The sequence below is a fragment of the Ornithorhynchus anatinus genome, chromosome 7 (genome assembly GCF_004115215.2).
Source record: "Ornithorhynchus anatinus isolate Pmale09 chromosome 7, mOrnAna1.pri.v4, whole genome shotgun sequence".
In the NCBI taxonomy this organism is placed as follows: Eukaryota; Metazoa; Chordata; class Mammalia; order Monotremata; family Ornithorhynchidae; genus Ornithorhynchus; species Ornithorhynchus anatinus.
In genome coordinates, this window is record NC_041734.1 from 13,602,177 (window position 1) to 13,620,471 (window position 18,295).

Genomic DNA, 18,295 nt, shown 5'->3' on the forward strand with positions numbered 1-18,295 from the left:
AATGGCAGAACTGCTCCAGGCTAAATGGAGCTTCCATTGCCATTGCGTGACTTTTCAGGGGCTGAAAAGTGACACATTATTAAAAATTATATGGCTTCCGTTTTGGTGGTCAAATGACATGCATCTGCTGCATCTGCTTAGCAAGAATAAGATGATTCATAAACTTGGGCTGACAAGGAAATCTACCCTTCCCCGGATAATGTAAGTCTTCTTTCCGTTTTAAAAAAACCTACAGCAAACATTATAAGGTCATCTAGTACATTGGTCATTTTGAAAATTAATAATTGATGTAATTGGTGTTTTTAAATCATTTTTCTGACAACTATAAAGGACAATTTATTGGATATTCTTGCATTCATTCAACTGTATTTCATTCAATCGTATTTATTGAGTGCTCACTGTGTGCAGAGCACTGTACTAGTACACCACACTAGTTTAACTTAGACTTCATAAAGAGCAGCATGGCATAGTGGCTAGAGCATGGCCCTGGGAGTCAGAAGGTCATGGGTTCTAATCCCGGCTCCATCTCTTGTCTGCTGTGTGACCCTGGCCAAGTCACTTCATTTCTCTGGGTCTCAGTTCCCTCATCTGTAAAATGGGGATTAAGATAGTGAGCCTCACGTGGGACAGGGACTGTGTTCATCACAATTTACTTGTATGCGCCCCAGTATGTAGTACAGTGCAGTACATAGTAAGCACTTAACAAATACCATTATTATTATTATAAACATGTAATCAATAATTGATTCTAAACTTAAATCCACTTCCTTTCTCCACTTTCTCCACTGACCTTAACCATTTACATGGATCATTTTTTGGTGAATATAATTTGGAAGGAAAAAATGACCCCCAACACCAACAGTCGACTTGGTCAGAGAGTCCTGGAATTTGGCCACGGTGTCTAAGCTGGGCTAGTGTGCGGGGGGCAGACCAAAGCAGATTAGTCCAGGCTGTAACGGTAAGGTCACACTCAGAGGCCAGTTGGACTGTAGCATGAGTCAAATAAGCTTCGGGGACACTCTGAGGGTGGGATGGGAGTAGATTAGCGAGAGGGCCTGAGATAGGGAGGGTGACAGCAAGACAATACAGAAGAATGAGGGTAAAAATGTAAGAGAACAGAAGGGCTCCCATGTTTTACTAATAGTGATAATGGTAATCGTGGTATTTGTTCAGCACTTACTATGTGCCAAGCACTATACTTAGTGCTGGGGTAGAGACAAGCTAATTGGGTCAGATGCAGTCTCTGTCCCCTATGGGACTCACGGTCTAAGGGAGAGAGAGAACAGATATTTAATCCCCATTTTACCAAAAAGGAAAATGAAGCCCAGAGAAGTGAAGTGATTTGGCCCTAGGTCACACAAGCAGACAAGAGGCAGAGCTGGGACTGGAAGCCAGGTCCTCTCACTCCCAGGCCTGTACCCTTTCCACTAAAGCCACGCTGCTTCTCTTTACTAAGCTTTTGTTTTGGGAGAAGCACTCTGATACTGGGAACTGGGACTGAAGGAGGCTGAAATGTAATAAAGCCACCCTGCTTCACAGTATATGTGACTGGGGATATGCTCAAAAGCATCTACATAGAACATTTTTCTATCCCCTGGAATTAAACAGTCTGATCCAAACTCGTCTAATCATCGTTCAAGTGTTTTTAAACAACTTCTAAGGACTGGCATTTTACAGGTATCACATGATAATGCCATTAGTGGCTTTGAAAATGGAAAGCTGGCATTTACACAGTGAACAATAAACTGTCTGCCAAAAAAAAAAAATATTAATCAGAAGTCATAGTAAACTATCATGTCAACTTGTTCTGAACAGAAAGGCCACGGCAGACAAACAGCAGCAGGATTTAGTTACAAGAAAGTACAACAACCCCAGCACAGATGGAATACATTTCCTCATTTTCCTTTTGTGCTAGAATTCTTAATCCAAATAACAAAAAAAAAAGAAAAAAGAAGACGCCTGCATCTCTCTCCACCCCTAACTGGAATATGTTGACCAAAATAACTTAAGCAGTCATTTGTTTCCTTTATCCAGTTAAAAGTGTAAAGTTAAATGTTAGGACATACTCACACACACACACCTAAATACGCACGCAGAACTGACCAATGAGTCTGCACGAAGAATCAAAGTTAAAACAGTCTTCCATGTACGAGAATCAATGTTTCAGCTACACCCTGACCCAGGCCAAATGAGTTATTTGAGATGTGTCAGGATAAAAAGAAAACACGGCCCGTAAACAATAGGTAACTTCACACTCTGCAAGCGATGGGAAGTTATTCTGGCCAGAGGAGAAGATTCTCAGAGACTTCTGAAGCATACAGAAGGTCATTCACTAAGTCCTCTAAGCCAACACAGTGAGAAGAGGAGAAGATAGAGACGTGAGCCTCTTCCACCCATGCCATCTCCTTCCTGGCTCTGAGCTGGCCGTGGGCTAGGCCAGGAACCCACCCCCTCAAAGGGTTTCTCTCTTCCCAGGGGGTTTGCATTCTGTGAGGTGGATACTTGGAGAAGCAGCGTGGCTCAGTGGAAAGAGCACGGGCTTTGGAGTCAGGGCTCATGAGTTCGAATCCCAGCTCTGCCACTTGTCGGCTGTGTGACTGTGGGCAAGTCACTTAACTTCTCTGTGCCTCAGTTCCCTCATCTGTAAAATGGGGATGAAAACTGTGAGCCCCACGTGGGACAACCTGATTCCCCTATGTCTACCCCAGTGCTTAGAACAGTGCTCGGCACATAGTAAGCGCTTAACAAATACCAACATTATTATACTTGCACCTGTGACTATTTCAGAGCCAGGTAGGAGCTGCCGCAGGAGTCAGCGGCTGGCTAAGAGCCAGCTGGATTCAGGTCACAGACCATATGTTCCCCACTCCAACACTCGGAGTACTGTTTTCTACCCAGTGAGCACTCAATAAGTACCACTGACTGATTGATTAGTAGATTGAGTATATACCTTCTCAAATGGAGATTTGTCATAATTTTAGAAGCAAAGATTATTCACTTCTGGGCATCTGTGTGGTATCAAGTATGTATTATTAAACAGTCTACTAAATAGCCTGGATCCACCCTCAATCTAAAGAGGGAAGGCGGGCGAGACATCACCAAGAAATGAATAGAAAATGTGCTTTTTTATTTATACAGCTTTATATTTCACACTACATGTAATACAGGAATGCTGGAGAGAGTGCATAGGAAAAGAGGTGAATGGATGAGTCAGAGTTCTGAGATTTCAGGATGAGAATCTGAACAAAGGAACTGATTATAGCGCTAGCGGTTTGTGCAAGGCTACTCACACTCTCATCCCTGACAGGCATGTTTCCACTTAAAGTGGGCCAAAGAATACAAGAAAATGGTGAACCAAACCGGGACAAGAGGGCATTTCCACACATGAGGAACAGCATTCCTCTTCTAGACTGTAAGACTCCTTGTGGGCAGGGAATATGCCTTTCAACTCTGTTGAATTTCACTCTCCCAAGCTCTTAGTATAGCACTATCAGCACACAGTAAGCACTCGATAAATACCACTGATGAGGCCCAGAATCTAGAGAAGGAAATGGCAAGCAGGCAATATTAAGGAAATTACAGTTAAATACAACAAAAGGTACAAACTCTGGGAAGTATTGAAATCTGTATAAAAGAGTAGAGAAAGAGCACGGCCTAGTGGCTAGTGCACAGGCCTGGGAGTCAGAGGACCTGAGTTCTAATTCTGGCTCCGTCACTTGTCTGCTATGTGACATTGGGTAAGTCATTTTACTTCTCTGTGCCTCAGTTCCCTCATCTGCAAAGTGTTCAACTTCCTACTTAGACTGTGATCTAATTATCTTGTATCTACCCCAGAACACAGTACAACGCTTGAAACATAAGTGCTTAAAAATGTAACACAATTATTATTAAAAGCATTATTATCTAAGACAAGACCAAAGATGTTTATTTTTTAAGGGAAGGAACAAGGAGTAGTTGAAAGAGCATGGGTCTGGGAGTCAGAGGAGCTGGATTCTGGTCCCAGTTCTGTCACTGGCCTGCTGTATGACTTTAGGCAAGTTATCGTTATACTTCAGTTTTTTCCATCATTATCATGAGGATAACAATACCTGTCTCTCCCAACCTTACAGGAATGCTGTGAAAATAAAGTGGAAGTATTTTGGAAAATAAAAAGGTTCCACAGACTCACGGTAAATTGTACTTGTCACAGGATCCATTCTGAGGAACTTATATGCTTTCCCTTCAACACAGACCTGTGTTTGGTGGCTGTGGCCATAACTGGAATTACTGTTGTATTGTACTCTTCCAAGCGTTTAGTACAGTGTTCTGCACACAGTAAGCACTCAATACAACTGAATTAATGAATTATATTTCCCTCTAAAATGTCACTATCTAAGAACTGAATGTCTCTTCCCCTTCTTGGCCAGCTTTTTTTTATGGTATTTATTAAGCGCTTACTATGTGACAGGCACTGGACTAAGTGCTGGGGTAGATGCAAGCTAATCAGGTTGGACCAGTCCATGGGGCTCACAGTCTTAATCCCCACTTTGCAGATAAGGTGACTGAGGCACAGAGAAGTGAAGTGACTTCCCCAAGGTCACCCAGCAGAAAAGTGGCAGAGCCGATATCAGAATCCAGGTCCTTTTGACTTCCAGGCCAGTGCTCTATCCACTAAGCCTCACTGCTTCCCTGATCTTTTTAGGCCTGGGGAAGGGACTGAAGACTTCTGAACCCACCATATTCACCGTGGTTTATCTGATTTGTTAGTAGCTTTTACTGTCTTGCAATTCTAGGCTTTGGGCGGCTTTACAATCATTACAGAATTTTGATTCTTTTTCGGCAGAGCCAGGAACTGTGTTAAATATGCTGCCTTATAAAAAGAAGAAAAGACTACCTGCAGTCGTTGATAGATCACCCTGGCCTGAAAACTGCAACGATGACCTAAGCTGCCAGTCTGAAAATTAAAATAGTTCAACACGATTAACATAAGCAGGGTAAACATTACAAACCGCGTCACAGTAAAGTAAGACAAGCAGCTTGATACCATGGAAATTACCTCAAGAATGTCTTTCAAGCTACGTAGAGCTGGGGGCAGGTAGAGGCTAGATATATGATCATCCTCATTTACTTCAACTTGTCCTTGATCAGGAGGAGCAGTGAGTACATAACAGAAGCTGGGAGGTGGAAGATTAGTTTTCATCTGTTTAAAATGAAGTGGGGAAAAAAACAACTTGAAAATTTGATCTTTCAGGAAACTTATCGTATCTCTACAGGCTAGACATCTCTATACTTCATGTTGAGGCCTTATTCTAGTCACTCAATCTTCCTCTGTCAACCCTAGTCCTTATACGTATTTCTGGACAAAAAGTTGATAGATTTCTGTCATGTAGGCTCTCTATCCTAGTTTTGAGATATTATGCTTGAGATGAGCACTAAGACACAGTTACTCTATGGTAAGGCTTCCCAGTGGATGACTCAACAACCCTGTGAAGTACGGAAAAACTGAGACTATTGTTCTCCTTTTATAGAAACAAGGTTCCAGAGTTCTGATGGGGCCTCCAATGCGACAAATCCATGAGGTGACATTAATTAACCAATCAATCGTATTTATTGAGTGCTTACTATGTAACAGAGTACTGTACTATGCACTTGGGAGAGTATAATACAGGAGGATTAGCAGACCTGTTCCCTGCCCATAATAAGTTTACAGTCTAGAGGGGGAGGCAGACATTCAAAATGGCAGGCACTCACCTCTTCACAGTCTTGACTTTGACCAAGAATTTTCAGAGGCATCACTGGAGGCCACAGACTGCTAATCAAACTAAAGAGTCCCAGAGCCCTATTAAAAATAAAATATCAAAAAGCTGATAAAAAGGCTCATCTTGGATAGTAAAAGACCTTGACTAAGAAATACAATTAACAAGCATATTTCTTATGAACCAGTACTCCTTCACTCCATTGCTATTTTGTACAAATGAGTTAGAAATATGAAAATGTATGCTTCCATCCAGAATTGAACCAAAATTAAATGCCCTGTTGGGACTGGTTTAATCACTCCATGTTAATAACAAACTAGTCTACCAATTTAAATGGCAATTTCATTTTTATCATTTGTGTCTATGTTTTTACTCTTTTATCTATTGCACCTTTGCAAATTGTGCCTTCTTGTTTCCCCACATTAGTTTGAGAGGTTTTCAAGGAAAGGGACCATTCTACTCTACGTTTCCAAGCATTTAGTACAGTACTCGGCACCCAGTAGGTACTCAAAAAGCCCTGCTGCTCCTTTGCATCCATTCTGGGCTAGGTTTCTCTCACTGATGCTAAAGACAACTGCTAATCAATCAGTGCTACTTATTGAGTGCTTAGTACAAACTGCGTATTTAGTTGAGATTAATAAATGCTAAATGGGGCCAATGGATCTCTTATATCGCCGCATGTGCCTCTTCCATAAACAGACTATCTGTGTGGCTCTTTCCTTCATTAGGAAGAATTTAAATAGGCCCTACATTTTGTTACCTTCCTGGGACTATTTAACAAAGTGCCCAGAGAATCCTGCTGAGAAAACACATTTTTATTTTTCCATGAAAAGGAAAGAACAACAAGAGCAACAATCTTTGGCAAGACAATTTTGGGTCTTCATCATACCGGAGTTTTATGCATTCCCCATGGCAACTCATGCCCTTTATTCTGGAGCACAGGCCAAATCTCCTCCTACTTTCTCTCTCTCCCAAACTGTAGCATATCCTGGGACTCTGACTTTGTTCTTTCCCCTATGACAGAACTGAATACCACTTCACTGTGCATCTGAGAAGCTGTATGCTGCTAGGAATATTTTTTTTTTTCCAAAAACAGAGGAATGTCACATTCCAACATTCAAAACACTGACTGACAAAAGCATTCACGATGCATTTTTCTTTGAAAAAATCCCAAGTGTTATTAAACAAGTTAAAAATGATGTACATCCTTTAAAAATCAGACACAGCATTTTTCTTAAGTTGCATTCCCCTACCTTGAATTTAACACCCTGGAGAAGCTTTCAGGCCCCCAAATAGATGATTTAGCCAATGGAAATAAGTCAGAGCAATGAAAAGAACCTTTTTTGGAGCAGGGGTTGAAGTGGAGGACAGAGGCAGGCAAGGTTGACAAGACTTGAAGGGAAAAAATAGATCGAGAGGTTGATATTGTGGGAGAAACTTAAAATTAAGTGAGGATTTTCACAGAGGGTCGGTAGACTTCATATCTATGGTAGAAAAATGTGGTCTGTGAATCATTTCATATTCTACATGTTTTCTATTCAGGCCAATAAGGAGGAGCATGGCCTATTGGAAAAGGCACAGGCCTCGAAGTCAGATGACCTGGCTTCTAAACCCAGCTTTGTTGTTTGCTTGCTGTGTGACTTTGAGGGAGTTACTTCCCTTCTCTGTGTGTTACTTCCCTTCTCTGTGCCTCAGTTTCTTAAACTGTAACATATGGATTCAATACCTGCCCTTCTTCCTACTTAGGCTGTGAGCCCCATGTGGAAAAGAACTCTGGCCTGATTAACATGTACCTACCCAGTGCTTAGAACAATGCTTGACACAGTGCTTAACAAATACAACAATAACAATAATCATAATAATTATTATTAATAAGGTAGATTGCATTTTTATCCACATTAGACGAAAATCTTAGTTTTCATCTTTTAAGCACATAAGATATGCCAAATTAGGTCAGGCTATTGGTCCATCCAAGCCAGTATTGTATATTCAACTGTGGCATCAAAGGGTGCTTGGAAGACAGATATAGTGCTGATCATTCTTACAATTATCCTCCTAATTAGGATAATTAGTTAGTAGTTACTTTCTAATATTCCTAACTTTTTCCACAAATACCTGATCCTATACCCATTGACTTTAAGTCTCCCCCACCAATTTTTTTTTGAGCCTTCCAACTTTTTTAAAGTATCCCCTCTAACATCCTCAACTTTCACATCCAACAACCCCTTATGGATCTGTCCTCTATGAATGTAATCAAATCCTTTCTAAATTTCCTATTTGCCACTCCAGAAAATGCCCTGGAGATAGGAAACTCTATCTTCCTACCACTTCTTAAAGAGGTCTTTGCTTTGTTTTCCTCAAACCTACTACCACTTTAAAGCTGCAACTGGCCAGGGAACGTATGTACCGACTCTGGTATATTGTACTCTCCCAAGAGCTTAGGACAGTGTCCTGCACACAGTAAGTGCTCAATAAATACCACTGATTGATTCAGTGGGTGTCCCAGTTTGGCAGAATGTAGTGAATAACTTTTTAAGGCATGATTTGCTTCACCAATCCCAAATTTTGCTTATCAAATTAGAAATCATGTCAAGAATCCCAACTGACCAAGAAGCAATTAAGATTTGGTCACACCCTCAGAGGTAACAATAAAAATAATAATAATGATAATTGTGGTATCTGTTAAGCATTTACTATACACCAAGCACTGTTCTAACCAGGTTGGATACAGTCCCTTTACCAGATGGGGCTCACAGTCTTAATCCCCATTTTACAGATGAGGGAATGAGCCCCAGAGAAGTGAAGTAATTTACCCAAGTTCACAGAGCCGACAAGTGACAGAGTTGGGATTAGAACCCAGGTCCTTCTGACTCCCAGGCCTGAGCTCTATCCACTACGCCATGCTGCTTCTCATAATAATAAAAATGATGATGATGGTAATGATAGTTATGGTATTTGTTAAACCCTTACCATGTGCCAAGCAATGTACTAACACTGTACTGTACAAGATAATCAGGTCCCACATAAAGTTCATGGTCTAAGTAGAAGTGAGAACTGGCATTGACTCCTGCTTTTGCAGATGAGGGAACTGAGGTACAGAGAAACTAAGTGATTTGCCCAAGGTCACACATCAGACAAGTGTCAGAGTCAGGATTAGAAAGAGCATGGGTCTCTGATTACCAGGCCCGTGCTCTTTCCATTGAACCATGCTGCTTCTTTTTGGTTATACTGTAATCCTCCAAACACCTATCGTGACTAAAGGGAGATATTGCCCTAATACAGACATATCCTCAAAGTTTTGTCGTAAAACTGTTGGACTATTTCAGAATTGTCAATGGTTTTTTTCCATCTGTCAAGAATACGAACTGAATATTCATGGCTCTGTAGCAGACTGACAAGTAATATAACTGCAGTATTAAAATGTTAATCTTAAAAGAGGTTTTTTTTTTTTTAACTTATGTCTGATTCAAATTTCGTCAGGTCAAACTTTTCTGTTGCAGTTAACTTTTGGCACAGACAAAGTTTATTGTTCTTCCCATTAGAGTTCATTCTTGACTCTTCACTGAAGCAACTCCAGTTCATTTTCACATGAGGTTTCATTTTGTTACTCAGAAGATGAATTCTTTTTTTAAAAAAAAAAAACCTTTAAAATAAATGTTAAAAAACAACAAGTATACTATCTGACAGCAGAGACCGCCTTAAGTTTTAAGTGCCGCTTGTCCTTACATCTCCCTGGAGATTTTTTGCTGGGAAACTGACATTAAATACAATGGAAAGAAAATTGTGAAGGATTTCAACCTCCTCATCAACAGGTTCTATGGAGCACAATTTTTTATTGATTACACTTTTATAATATTTCTAAATCTGGAAAAATACAAAGCATTTTGTCTGGAAAGGCTTCCCCTTCCTTTCGGACAGTTTTATTTGCAAATTTTGAGCGAAACAAATTTGAAGTATCATTTGGTTCTTCCCACTGGTAATACAAATAAAGTGTACACACGTTTAATTAAAACCTCCCAGATCGTTCTCCAACATTTGGTCGGTAGTATTGGGGAGGAGGGCAGATGGGAGGAGGCTGGATGAAACCCTTCCCTTTCTCCTCTTGAAATTCTGACAGATTTTACTGAAATCAAGAGTCCTCTGAAGGCTCAGCCTCTTCCTTAACGGGGCAAACTCCCACTGCCTAGCAAAGTAGGTCAAGTGGGTCTGTGACACTTAAGGGGAAGCCACGTTTTCCGCCTCACAGTCACGATTTCAGCTGATACTTTTAACTGGGATGTAAAAGTCAACAGATTTCATAGACTGTGAAGAAGGAATGAGAAATTGGCTAGACAGGGCCATCCCACATGGACGGCGAATGGCAGCATATGGCGGATGCTGGGGCCATCTGGAACAGACCTGATATGCCTTTTCTGTTCCTCCACATAGGGCAGCTCTTGGCAGAATAGCTGGAAAGCCCAGGCTGAAGAGCTCATTATTACTTTGAATCCAGATCTCAATGTTGCCTGAAGTACAAACTCAGAACCCGGGGCTTTCACCCAAATATGGAAAGAAAAATCCTCCCCAGTCCTTTCTGCCTCTACCCCAATATATTTAGGGTGTTTTAAAACAAACAACAACAAAATACCCCAAATCTATAAGGCAAGATCTCTAACTGAGCAACCGTAACTCTACTACCCATAAACTAACTGTGCTTGATTCTGATTCTACAGGGAACCTACTCATACAAAGTAAAATGAATAAGTTCTTTTCAAGTTGGCCCTCTCCTTTCCTCCCTTAAATGGAATTAGTCCATTAAAAAAGGAACTGTTAATGAAATAGATTGTGCATAGTCCATTCTATGTAGTAAAACAATTATTTAGTGTGATTTGCACTCCTTCTATAAACACTCCCTTAACTGTCAAGTCATTTACCTTGTATCAGGTTTACCTTGCTCTTTATCAGTGTCAAATATTGACAGCAATGTTGACAAGAGACGACTAAACTTTCCCCTTGAAAACAGAAAATAAACACAAAAAGGACATCCTCAATGTCAATGCAAGGGAGACTAAATATGTGAGAAGGAATAAATCGTGTCCTTGCAAATTCACACAATTCAGTGTAAACACAATTTGTACATTTCAGCTAATTTTTCATCTACTTCCTCTTAAGCAATCTCTCTCCCTCAACTCCTTGCACTCCACAAGCTGAAGAGAAGACTAAGAAGAATAGATCTACCCAATATCCCCATAGCATTCATATTGTTTTCCTTCATTTTATAATTTATTTGCTAGCTTAAAAAAGAAGACTGGGAAACACCAAGTTCAGATCTTCATTTCAAACATACTTATGAACAAGCAATGTAAAGAGATATCTCAACAGATCAGCTAACACTTTATCAACACATCTTCCTCAACAGATCAGCCTTGTTGTCATTGATTCCTTAACAATCATCAGTAATTCCCCAGAACAACTAATAATTTACTAATTTAGGTCAGCTCTTCATGAAATCTTAATTGCATATATACTTGTTTTGTAGTTTCATTAGACCTTTTTACAGTAAAAAAAAAAGCTGATAAACTTGAAAAACTACATTTCTAAAGAAAAAGTAAACACAGCTGGTGAACAGAGTACAAGGGACATGAAGTACTGAAACAGAAGAAGCCAGCAATCCAACCTCTTAAACACTTATTGCTAAAGTAGTGCAAAAATATTGCTATACTCAGAGAAACCTTATTTTAGGGTCATCCAGTGGAGATAGTCTGATACAGATGTATTGTATCCTCTCAAACACTTAGTACAGTGACCCGCACATAGCAAGCACTCAATAAATGCCATCGACTGATTGGTAGAAATTTTTGCTGACAAGACTACCTTCCTCAGGCCTGAAGCTTTACCTTTCCTATATATATAGGAACTGAATGCTTGGAAGATACTGAATTCTGGCAGAGGGACACTTGGGATGGTTTATCTGCCACGTGTGCATACTCTCTACCCTCCACCCCTTTCAGATGGTCCAGCTCAAGCACACTGCTCTAGAAAACAAGACGTCTGGGTTCTAGCCCTGGTTCTGCCTGGTAGAACAACAATGATAATGATAATAATAATGCTAGTGTTATTTCTTAAGCACTTACATGCTTAAGGAGGGAGGGCGAACAGTTACTGGATCCCTTTTTATAGGTGAGGAAACTAAGGTACAGAGAAATTAAATGATTTGCCCAAGGTTACACAGCACGCAAGTGGCGGAGCCAGGATTAGAACCCAGGTCCTCTGGATCCCAAGCCCGTGATCTTTCTCCTAGGCCACGTTACTTCTCTACGCTACCGAAAGCGGTCGTTTCTACCTGAAGAGCCACCTAGGGCATTCTGCGGGTGAACTGGCTGAGCAGGAATCCTGAAAAATAGCTGGCTTAACCTACACGGAGACGGCAGCTAACGCCAAGATTACCGTCTGCTAGTTCATAGCATTATGGTGCAGAGTTTACACTCTGCTGTGGTCGCAAATGGGTCCCGCAGTTAAAAACTCTTTGATTGCGCTTCACAAGAAGCTACGCCCCTGCCCGCTCACTTGCTCTGCCGCTTGTCAGCTGTGTGACTGTGGGCAAGTCACTTCACTTCTCTGTGCCTCAGTTACCTCATCTGTAAAATGGGGATTAAGACTGTGAGCCTCATGTGGGACAACCTGATTACCCTGTATACCCCAGCGCTTAGAACAGTGCTCTGCACATAGTAAGTGCTTAATAAAAACAAATACAAATACAAAAACAAATACTTGCTCGCTGTACTCCATGTTCTGGTGGGAACATGACGGGCGAGGATATGAGAATATGAGCAGCACTGCACAAGTCCTTGCACAAGTATTTATTTCTTTCAATATCTGTCTTCCCTTCTAGACTGTAAACTCGTTGTGGGCAGGAAATGTGTCTGTTTACTGTTCTATTGTACTCACCAAAGTGCTTAGTACAGTGCTTTCCACACAGTAAGCGCTCAATAAATATGATAAACTTGATGGACTATTGCTTTAATCATTCCTTCACCCAGGTCCTGAAGTGTCAGAATCAAGGCTCGTCCACTGTTCCCGACAGGAAACTCCATCACGGTCAGAGTGCTTGTGGAGTAAAATAAAACCGACACACTCCCTATCCATTAGCAATAAAGAAATAAACATGTGCAAACCTTTTAAAAACTTGGATTGGACTTGAAAGGACATGAAACTCAATCACAGGCATACCTCGCGATACAGCTGTAATTTGTTACTTGAAAACATGGATGTATTTTGAATGGCTGTATCATAGGGCACATTTTCCCACTGCCTTACATGAGATAAGTTGGAATCCATTCCAGAAACTCTGGAAAATAGCATATACGATTCCTCTAAATGCAATATTCTGGAACATGGAATCACATCCCAGCTTTAACTAAACTAGGAGTTGTAATATGAGTTTTTGCAAGAGGCTGCTGAAGTAGAAGCTGGCTTGATGAGCAGAGTGGTGTTTTTTTTCACCTTCAGGGAAAAAGTTGTCCATTTAGAGTTGAACGGCCTTCTTCTTTTCTTCAGGAGGCTAACTTCTGAACATTTCTGCACACCTTTCTAGCAGGGACTTTTTCAATCATTTATAGAAGTTCATTTGCTTTGTTGAAAACTGATGCAAGACCTTTTAATTCTCTAAATACTAGCTGGTGGTGGGAGTTAAGATTCAAGCCCTAGTAGCACCCATAACAATTTCCTCCTTGACCATCATGGGCAGGAGTTTCTTCACTTCATACGAAGCACAGAACCGGGGTGAGACAGAAGGGGAAGGATTTTAGCCAGATCGAAATATCACATCATGATTCTTTGCTGCTTTCCGAGAAAACAAAGTGGCTCTCTTTGACTTTGTGTTCAGGGAGGGGCTGACGAGGTAGAATGGGGAAGCATCTGAACAGCGATTCCTCTGTTTCACTTGAAGGCAGCAGAAAATTGCCAAGAGGCACAAAGGTTCAGATTTTAGGCCAGATTTAAACAAACTTCTCTACCTGGCTGTAGCCTGTACTGCTTTTGGATATGGAAGAGAAACCAGCTTCCCCAGTGTGTGTATAGGGAAGGTGGGGAGAAGGAGGGCCGGGAGGGAATTATTTGCAGTGATTTGAAGGTAATGATGGGTGGGGCCAGCAATCAGTGCATGATATATCTCCAGATTATATGAATCAGTCGTTGGGAACCAGGCATACACCTGTCATTCATTCATCACAGCAGCATGGCTTAGTGGAAAGAGCCTGGGCTTGGGAGTCAAAGGTCTTGGGTTCTAATCCCAGCACCGCCACTTGTCTGCTGTGTGACCCTGGGCAAGTCACTTCACTTCTCTGTACCTCAATTCCCTCATCTGTAAAATGGGGATTAAGACTCTGAGTCCCATGCGGGACAACTTGATTAACTTGTATCTACCCCAGTTTTTAGAACAGTGCTTGGCACATAGTAAGCGCTTAACAAATACCATCATCATTATTATTATTATTAGTAAGTGCTTACTGTGTGCGAAGCACCGTACTAAGCACTTGGAAGAGTACAATATAACAACAGACACCTTCCCTGCCCTGAACAAGCTCACGGGTCTAGCGCTCACAGTCTGTCCATTGAAGTTTCTTCCCTAATAGCCTAGAAAAGCCCAGGGAAGCATCTTAGGAAATGAATAATTCTAAATTGACAACTTTATTTTAAAAACTCTCAAAATTAAAGAACAGCTAGCCTTTACCTGGACTTCGCCACATTCTGTGCTCATCTGGAGGCTGCCAGAATGTAACCTGAATAGCACTCATAGCAAAGGATTACGAAGGAGGAGACCGTATTGAGGCCCACCCCAGAAGGAGTTTCACACCAAATGGATGGCTCAGGAGCCTGAAATGATGTCAACCCACAGATGTTCCTGCTGCAATTCAAAAAAGTCAGGATTTTCAGTCCTGGGGCCAGAAAGGTGCAATTGCAATGTGTGAACTATATATGGTTCAGGTCACTGGTGGTCTGAAGTTTGGACCCCAAGCAACCCCAACTGGCTCTTCAAATCTTGTGGAAAAAGGCAGCTTTCCAATTTAAACCTATCCTGCTCAGATTGGGTTACTCCTTGGCTCTTCGAGTCACCACGTCAGGATAGGTAAATGACAAATAATTCTGGAAGATGACTAGCAATTGTTTGGGGTCAGTCAATTTGTATTAGTTGGCCCATAAAGTGCATGGAATCAAGAGTTCCAGAAATTGTGGATAATTTTATAATAGTTGGGAAATTTCTCAGTTTGCATATTTCCCTGGCATATACATGGAAAGCAGTGTTGCCTAGTGAATAGGGCATGGACCTGGGAGTCAGGACCTGGGTTCTAATCCCGGCTCTGCCACTTGTCTGCTGTTGACCTTGGGTAAGTCATTTAACTTCTCTGTACCTAAGTTAACTCATCTGAAAAATGGAGCTTAAGAGACTGTGAGCCCCAGGTGGGACAGGGACTGTATCCAACCCGATTACCTTGTATCTACAGCAATGTTTAGTACAGCGCTTTCCTCTATAGAGGAATGATGGTAATATGTGGGTAAGTTATATGGTTTAATCTGTCATTAAGTTTTGAAGCAGAATCTCTAGACATTCTAACCCACCTCTGAGATCTGTCATTACGGCAGTTCTTTCCATGCTCTAGGATTGCTCACCCAGAGAAATGGATAACTGCAACCAACCAGGACCAAAAATTTACTAAGGCCTGTAGTAGAAGTTGCCGATTAGTATTAAGTAGTAGGCACTTGGGAAGCCCAAAACAATGGCATATTTGCTGACCACAAGAAGCTTACATAGTAAAGGGGGAGAAAGTAAAAGGCAAGGGTTACAGATGTTAGACAAACATAAGGATGGATGTCAAGAAGATTCAGCACTCTACTGTACCTTCAAGCATTCCTTGGGGCTATTGCCTGAGTCAGAACACAGGGTTAGATGGACCACTGAACTATCCCATAATTGCATTTCTTGAGCTCCCTTGATAACAGTAGTCCCTCATCTGTATCAACAGAAAATTTGTGGTGTCTCCTAATCTTGTAAATCCCTTGTAGTTCAGAATAAATGGGTCAATCCCCTAGGTTGTCTGTGTAGTCCAATAAACGATGCTTCCAGGTAATATCAGTACTCCCGGGTCCTCTCTCCTTCAGCCTCACTTCCTCTAATTATGGGCAATGCCCCTTATTAGCCCATGACATCACTTTCTCCCAGTGGGTCACGGCAGTTCAACTAGTCCTGAGTAGAAGTGGTGGGAGTGGAAGGCACTGGTGGACTGCCTGGCACCGAGTAAATGTTAAATTAAAAATACCAATGGTGGTACAGCCAATCGTGGGAGCAGCATGTGTGCAAACAGCTGACTGCTCGCCCACTTGAGTGCCACCTACAAGAGGCAAGGAGAAATGAGGGCTAAAAGCCCATGGGGAGAAAGTCAACCTGCTAGTAAAGGAGGAATCCACGGGGGTGGCCCAGGAACATAGTGGGAGAAGGTCTTGTTGGGTAGAGAAAGGATCGCAAAGGAGACCTCACCCTGAAGCCAGTGAAAATGGGAATCTCAAACCAAGCCTGGGGAGCAGCAGAAAGGGGAAGCAGAATGACAGAGAAATGGGGAAAGAAACAGAGAATGGAAGAGGAAAAGAGAGAAAAGGGAAATTAAAGAAATATTACCGAAAAGAAGGGATAAAAGACTAGAACAATGAGACAGGGTGAAAAGGTTCCAGAAAGATGAGTAGAAAAGCAGAGTAGACTATCTAAAATGTGAAAGGAGACAAGGAGAATACTGGACAAGGAGAATACTGAATGGGAAAAAATGAGCATGCCTTCTTGATATCAACCTTAAAAATTTTCAAGTGTTTAGCCAGTAGAGGATATACAACTGGAAGTCAGAGATCCTTGTTGGAGCATCGGTGTAATTACAGCGGGTAGATAGGCGTCACATCAACCTGCCCTGCAATATCCTCTGACCACAAACTGAATACAATCTGTTCTGAAAGCAGAGCTGCTCCAAGGGTACGACAAGCACTGCACATCCCCTCGGTGCCATGTCCTCAGGGGAGTGAAAAGACAGCCCTCTCTCACATGGTAAAGAGGGGATAAAATCAAGTGCATCTGAGGGGGTGGCACCCTCAAGGTAAATGGGGGTATGGGTCCCTGCAGTCATTCATGCCTACTCTGCCTCCTGATTGAGGCCGCTCTCGCTCCACTAACCCACAGCCCTGGATCACCTCCTCCGTCCGCCTCCTACGCTCCTATGCTCGAGCTGCTGAGCGCTGCTGGCGAAAGTCCAAGCACCAAGCCGACCTCACACACTTCAAATTTATCCTTTCCTGCCTTAACTCTGCCCTCTCCTCCGCCAGGCAAAGCTTCTTCTCCTCCCTCATCGACACCCATGCCCGTCACCCCCGCCGATTGTTCCGGACCTTTAACTCTCTCCTTAGGCCCCCTGTTCCTCCCCCTCCCCCATCTCTCACCCCCAATGATCTGGCCACCTATTTCCTCACGAAAATCAACACGATCAGGTCTGAGCTCCCCAAAGTCACCCCTCCGCCTCTCCCCTCCCCCCCACCAACCCCCTTCCCTACTTTCCCATCCTTCCCTGCAGTATCCTCAGAGGAGATCTCCTCCCTCCTCGCAAGTGCCACCCCCTCCACCTGCGCCTCGGACCCCATTCCCTCTCACCTTATTAAAACCATCGCCCCGGCCTCCTCCCTTCCTTAACTTCTATTTTTAACCACTCAGTCTCCAAGGGCTCCTTCCCCTCTGCCTTCAAACATGCCCACGTCTCCCCATCCTAAAAAAACCCGCTCTCGACCCCACTTCCCCCTCCAGTTATCGCCCTATCTCCCTACTACCCTTCCTTTCCAAAATCCTAGAACGAGTCGTCTACAATCGATGCTTAGAATTCCTTAACTCCCATTCTCTCCTAGACCCCCTCCAATCTGGCTTCCGTCCCCTCCACTCTACTGAGACTGCTCTCTCTAAGGTCACCCGTGACCTCCTTCTTGCCAAATCCAATGGCTCCTACTCCATTTTAATCCTCCTTGACCTCTCTGCTGCCTTTGACACTGTCGACCATCCCCTCCTCCTCCATACCTTATCTCACCTTGGCTTCACGGACTCTGTCCTCTCCTGGTTCTCCTCTTACCTCTCTGGCCGGTCATTCTCGGTCTCCTTCGCTGGAGCCTCCTCCCCCTCCCCCTCCCATCCTTTAACTGTTGGAGTTCCTCAAGGGTCAGTTCTCGGCCCTCTTCTGTTCTCCATTTACACTCACTCCCTCGGTGAACTCATTCGCTCTCACGGCTTTGACTACCATCTCTACGCAGATGACACGCAGATCTACATCTCCGCCCCTGTCCTCTCCCCCTCCCTTCAGGCTCGCATCTCCTCCTGCCTCCAGGACGTCTCCACCTGGATGTCGGCCCGCCACCTAAAACTCAACATGAGCAAGACTGAGCTCCTCATCTTCCCTCCCAAACCCGGTCCGCTCCCAGACTTCTCTATCACCGTGGATGGCACGACCATCCTTCCCGTCTCTCAGGCCCGCAATCTCGGTGTCATCCTTGACTCGTCTCTCTCG

The 18,295-nt window shown here is 42.8% G+C and overlaps 1 protein-coding gene across 5 annotated transcripts in view; it reads right to left on the reverse strand.

Moving 5' to 3' along the window:
• SPIDR (scaffold protein involved in DNA repair) overlaps positions 1–18,295 on the reverse strand; it is a 318,346-nt gene that overhangs the window by 15,611 nt on the left and 284,440 nt on the right. For 4 of the 5 annotated variants that reach the window (XM_029068239.2, XM_029068238.2, XM_029068241.2 and 1 more), the window contains 3 exons: positions 5,731–5,818; positions 5,036–5,179; positions 4,874–4,933 (listed from right to left, as the gene is read on the reverse strand). In XM_029068239.2, the coding sequence (XP_028924072.1) occupies positions 4,874–4,933; positions 5,036–5,179; positions 5,731–5,818 (292 nt within the window). The remainder of the gene's footprint in view (positions 1–4,873; positions 4,934–5,035; positions 5,180–5,730; positions 5,819–18,295) is intronic. The other variant, XM_029068240.2, reaches the window with a different exon arrangement.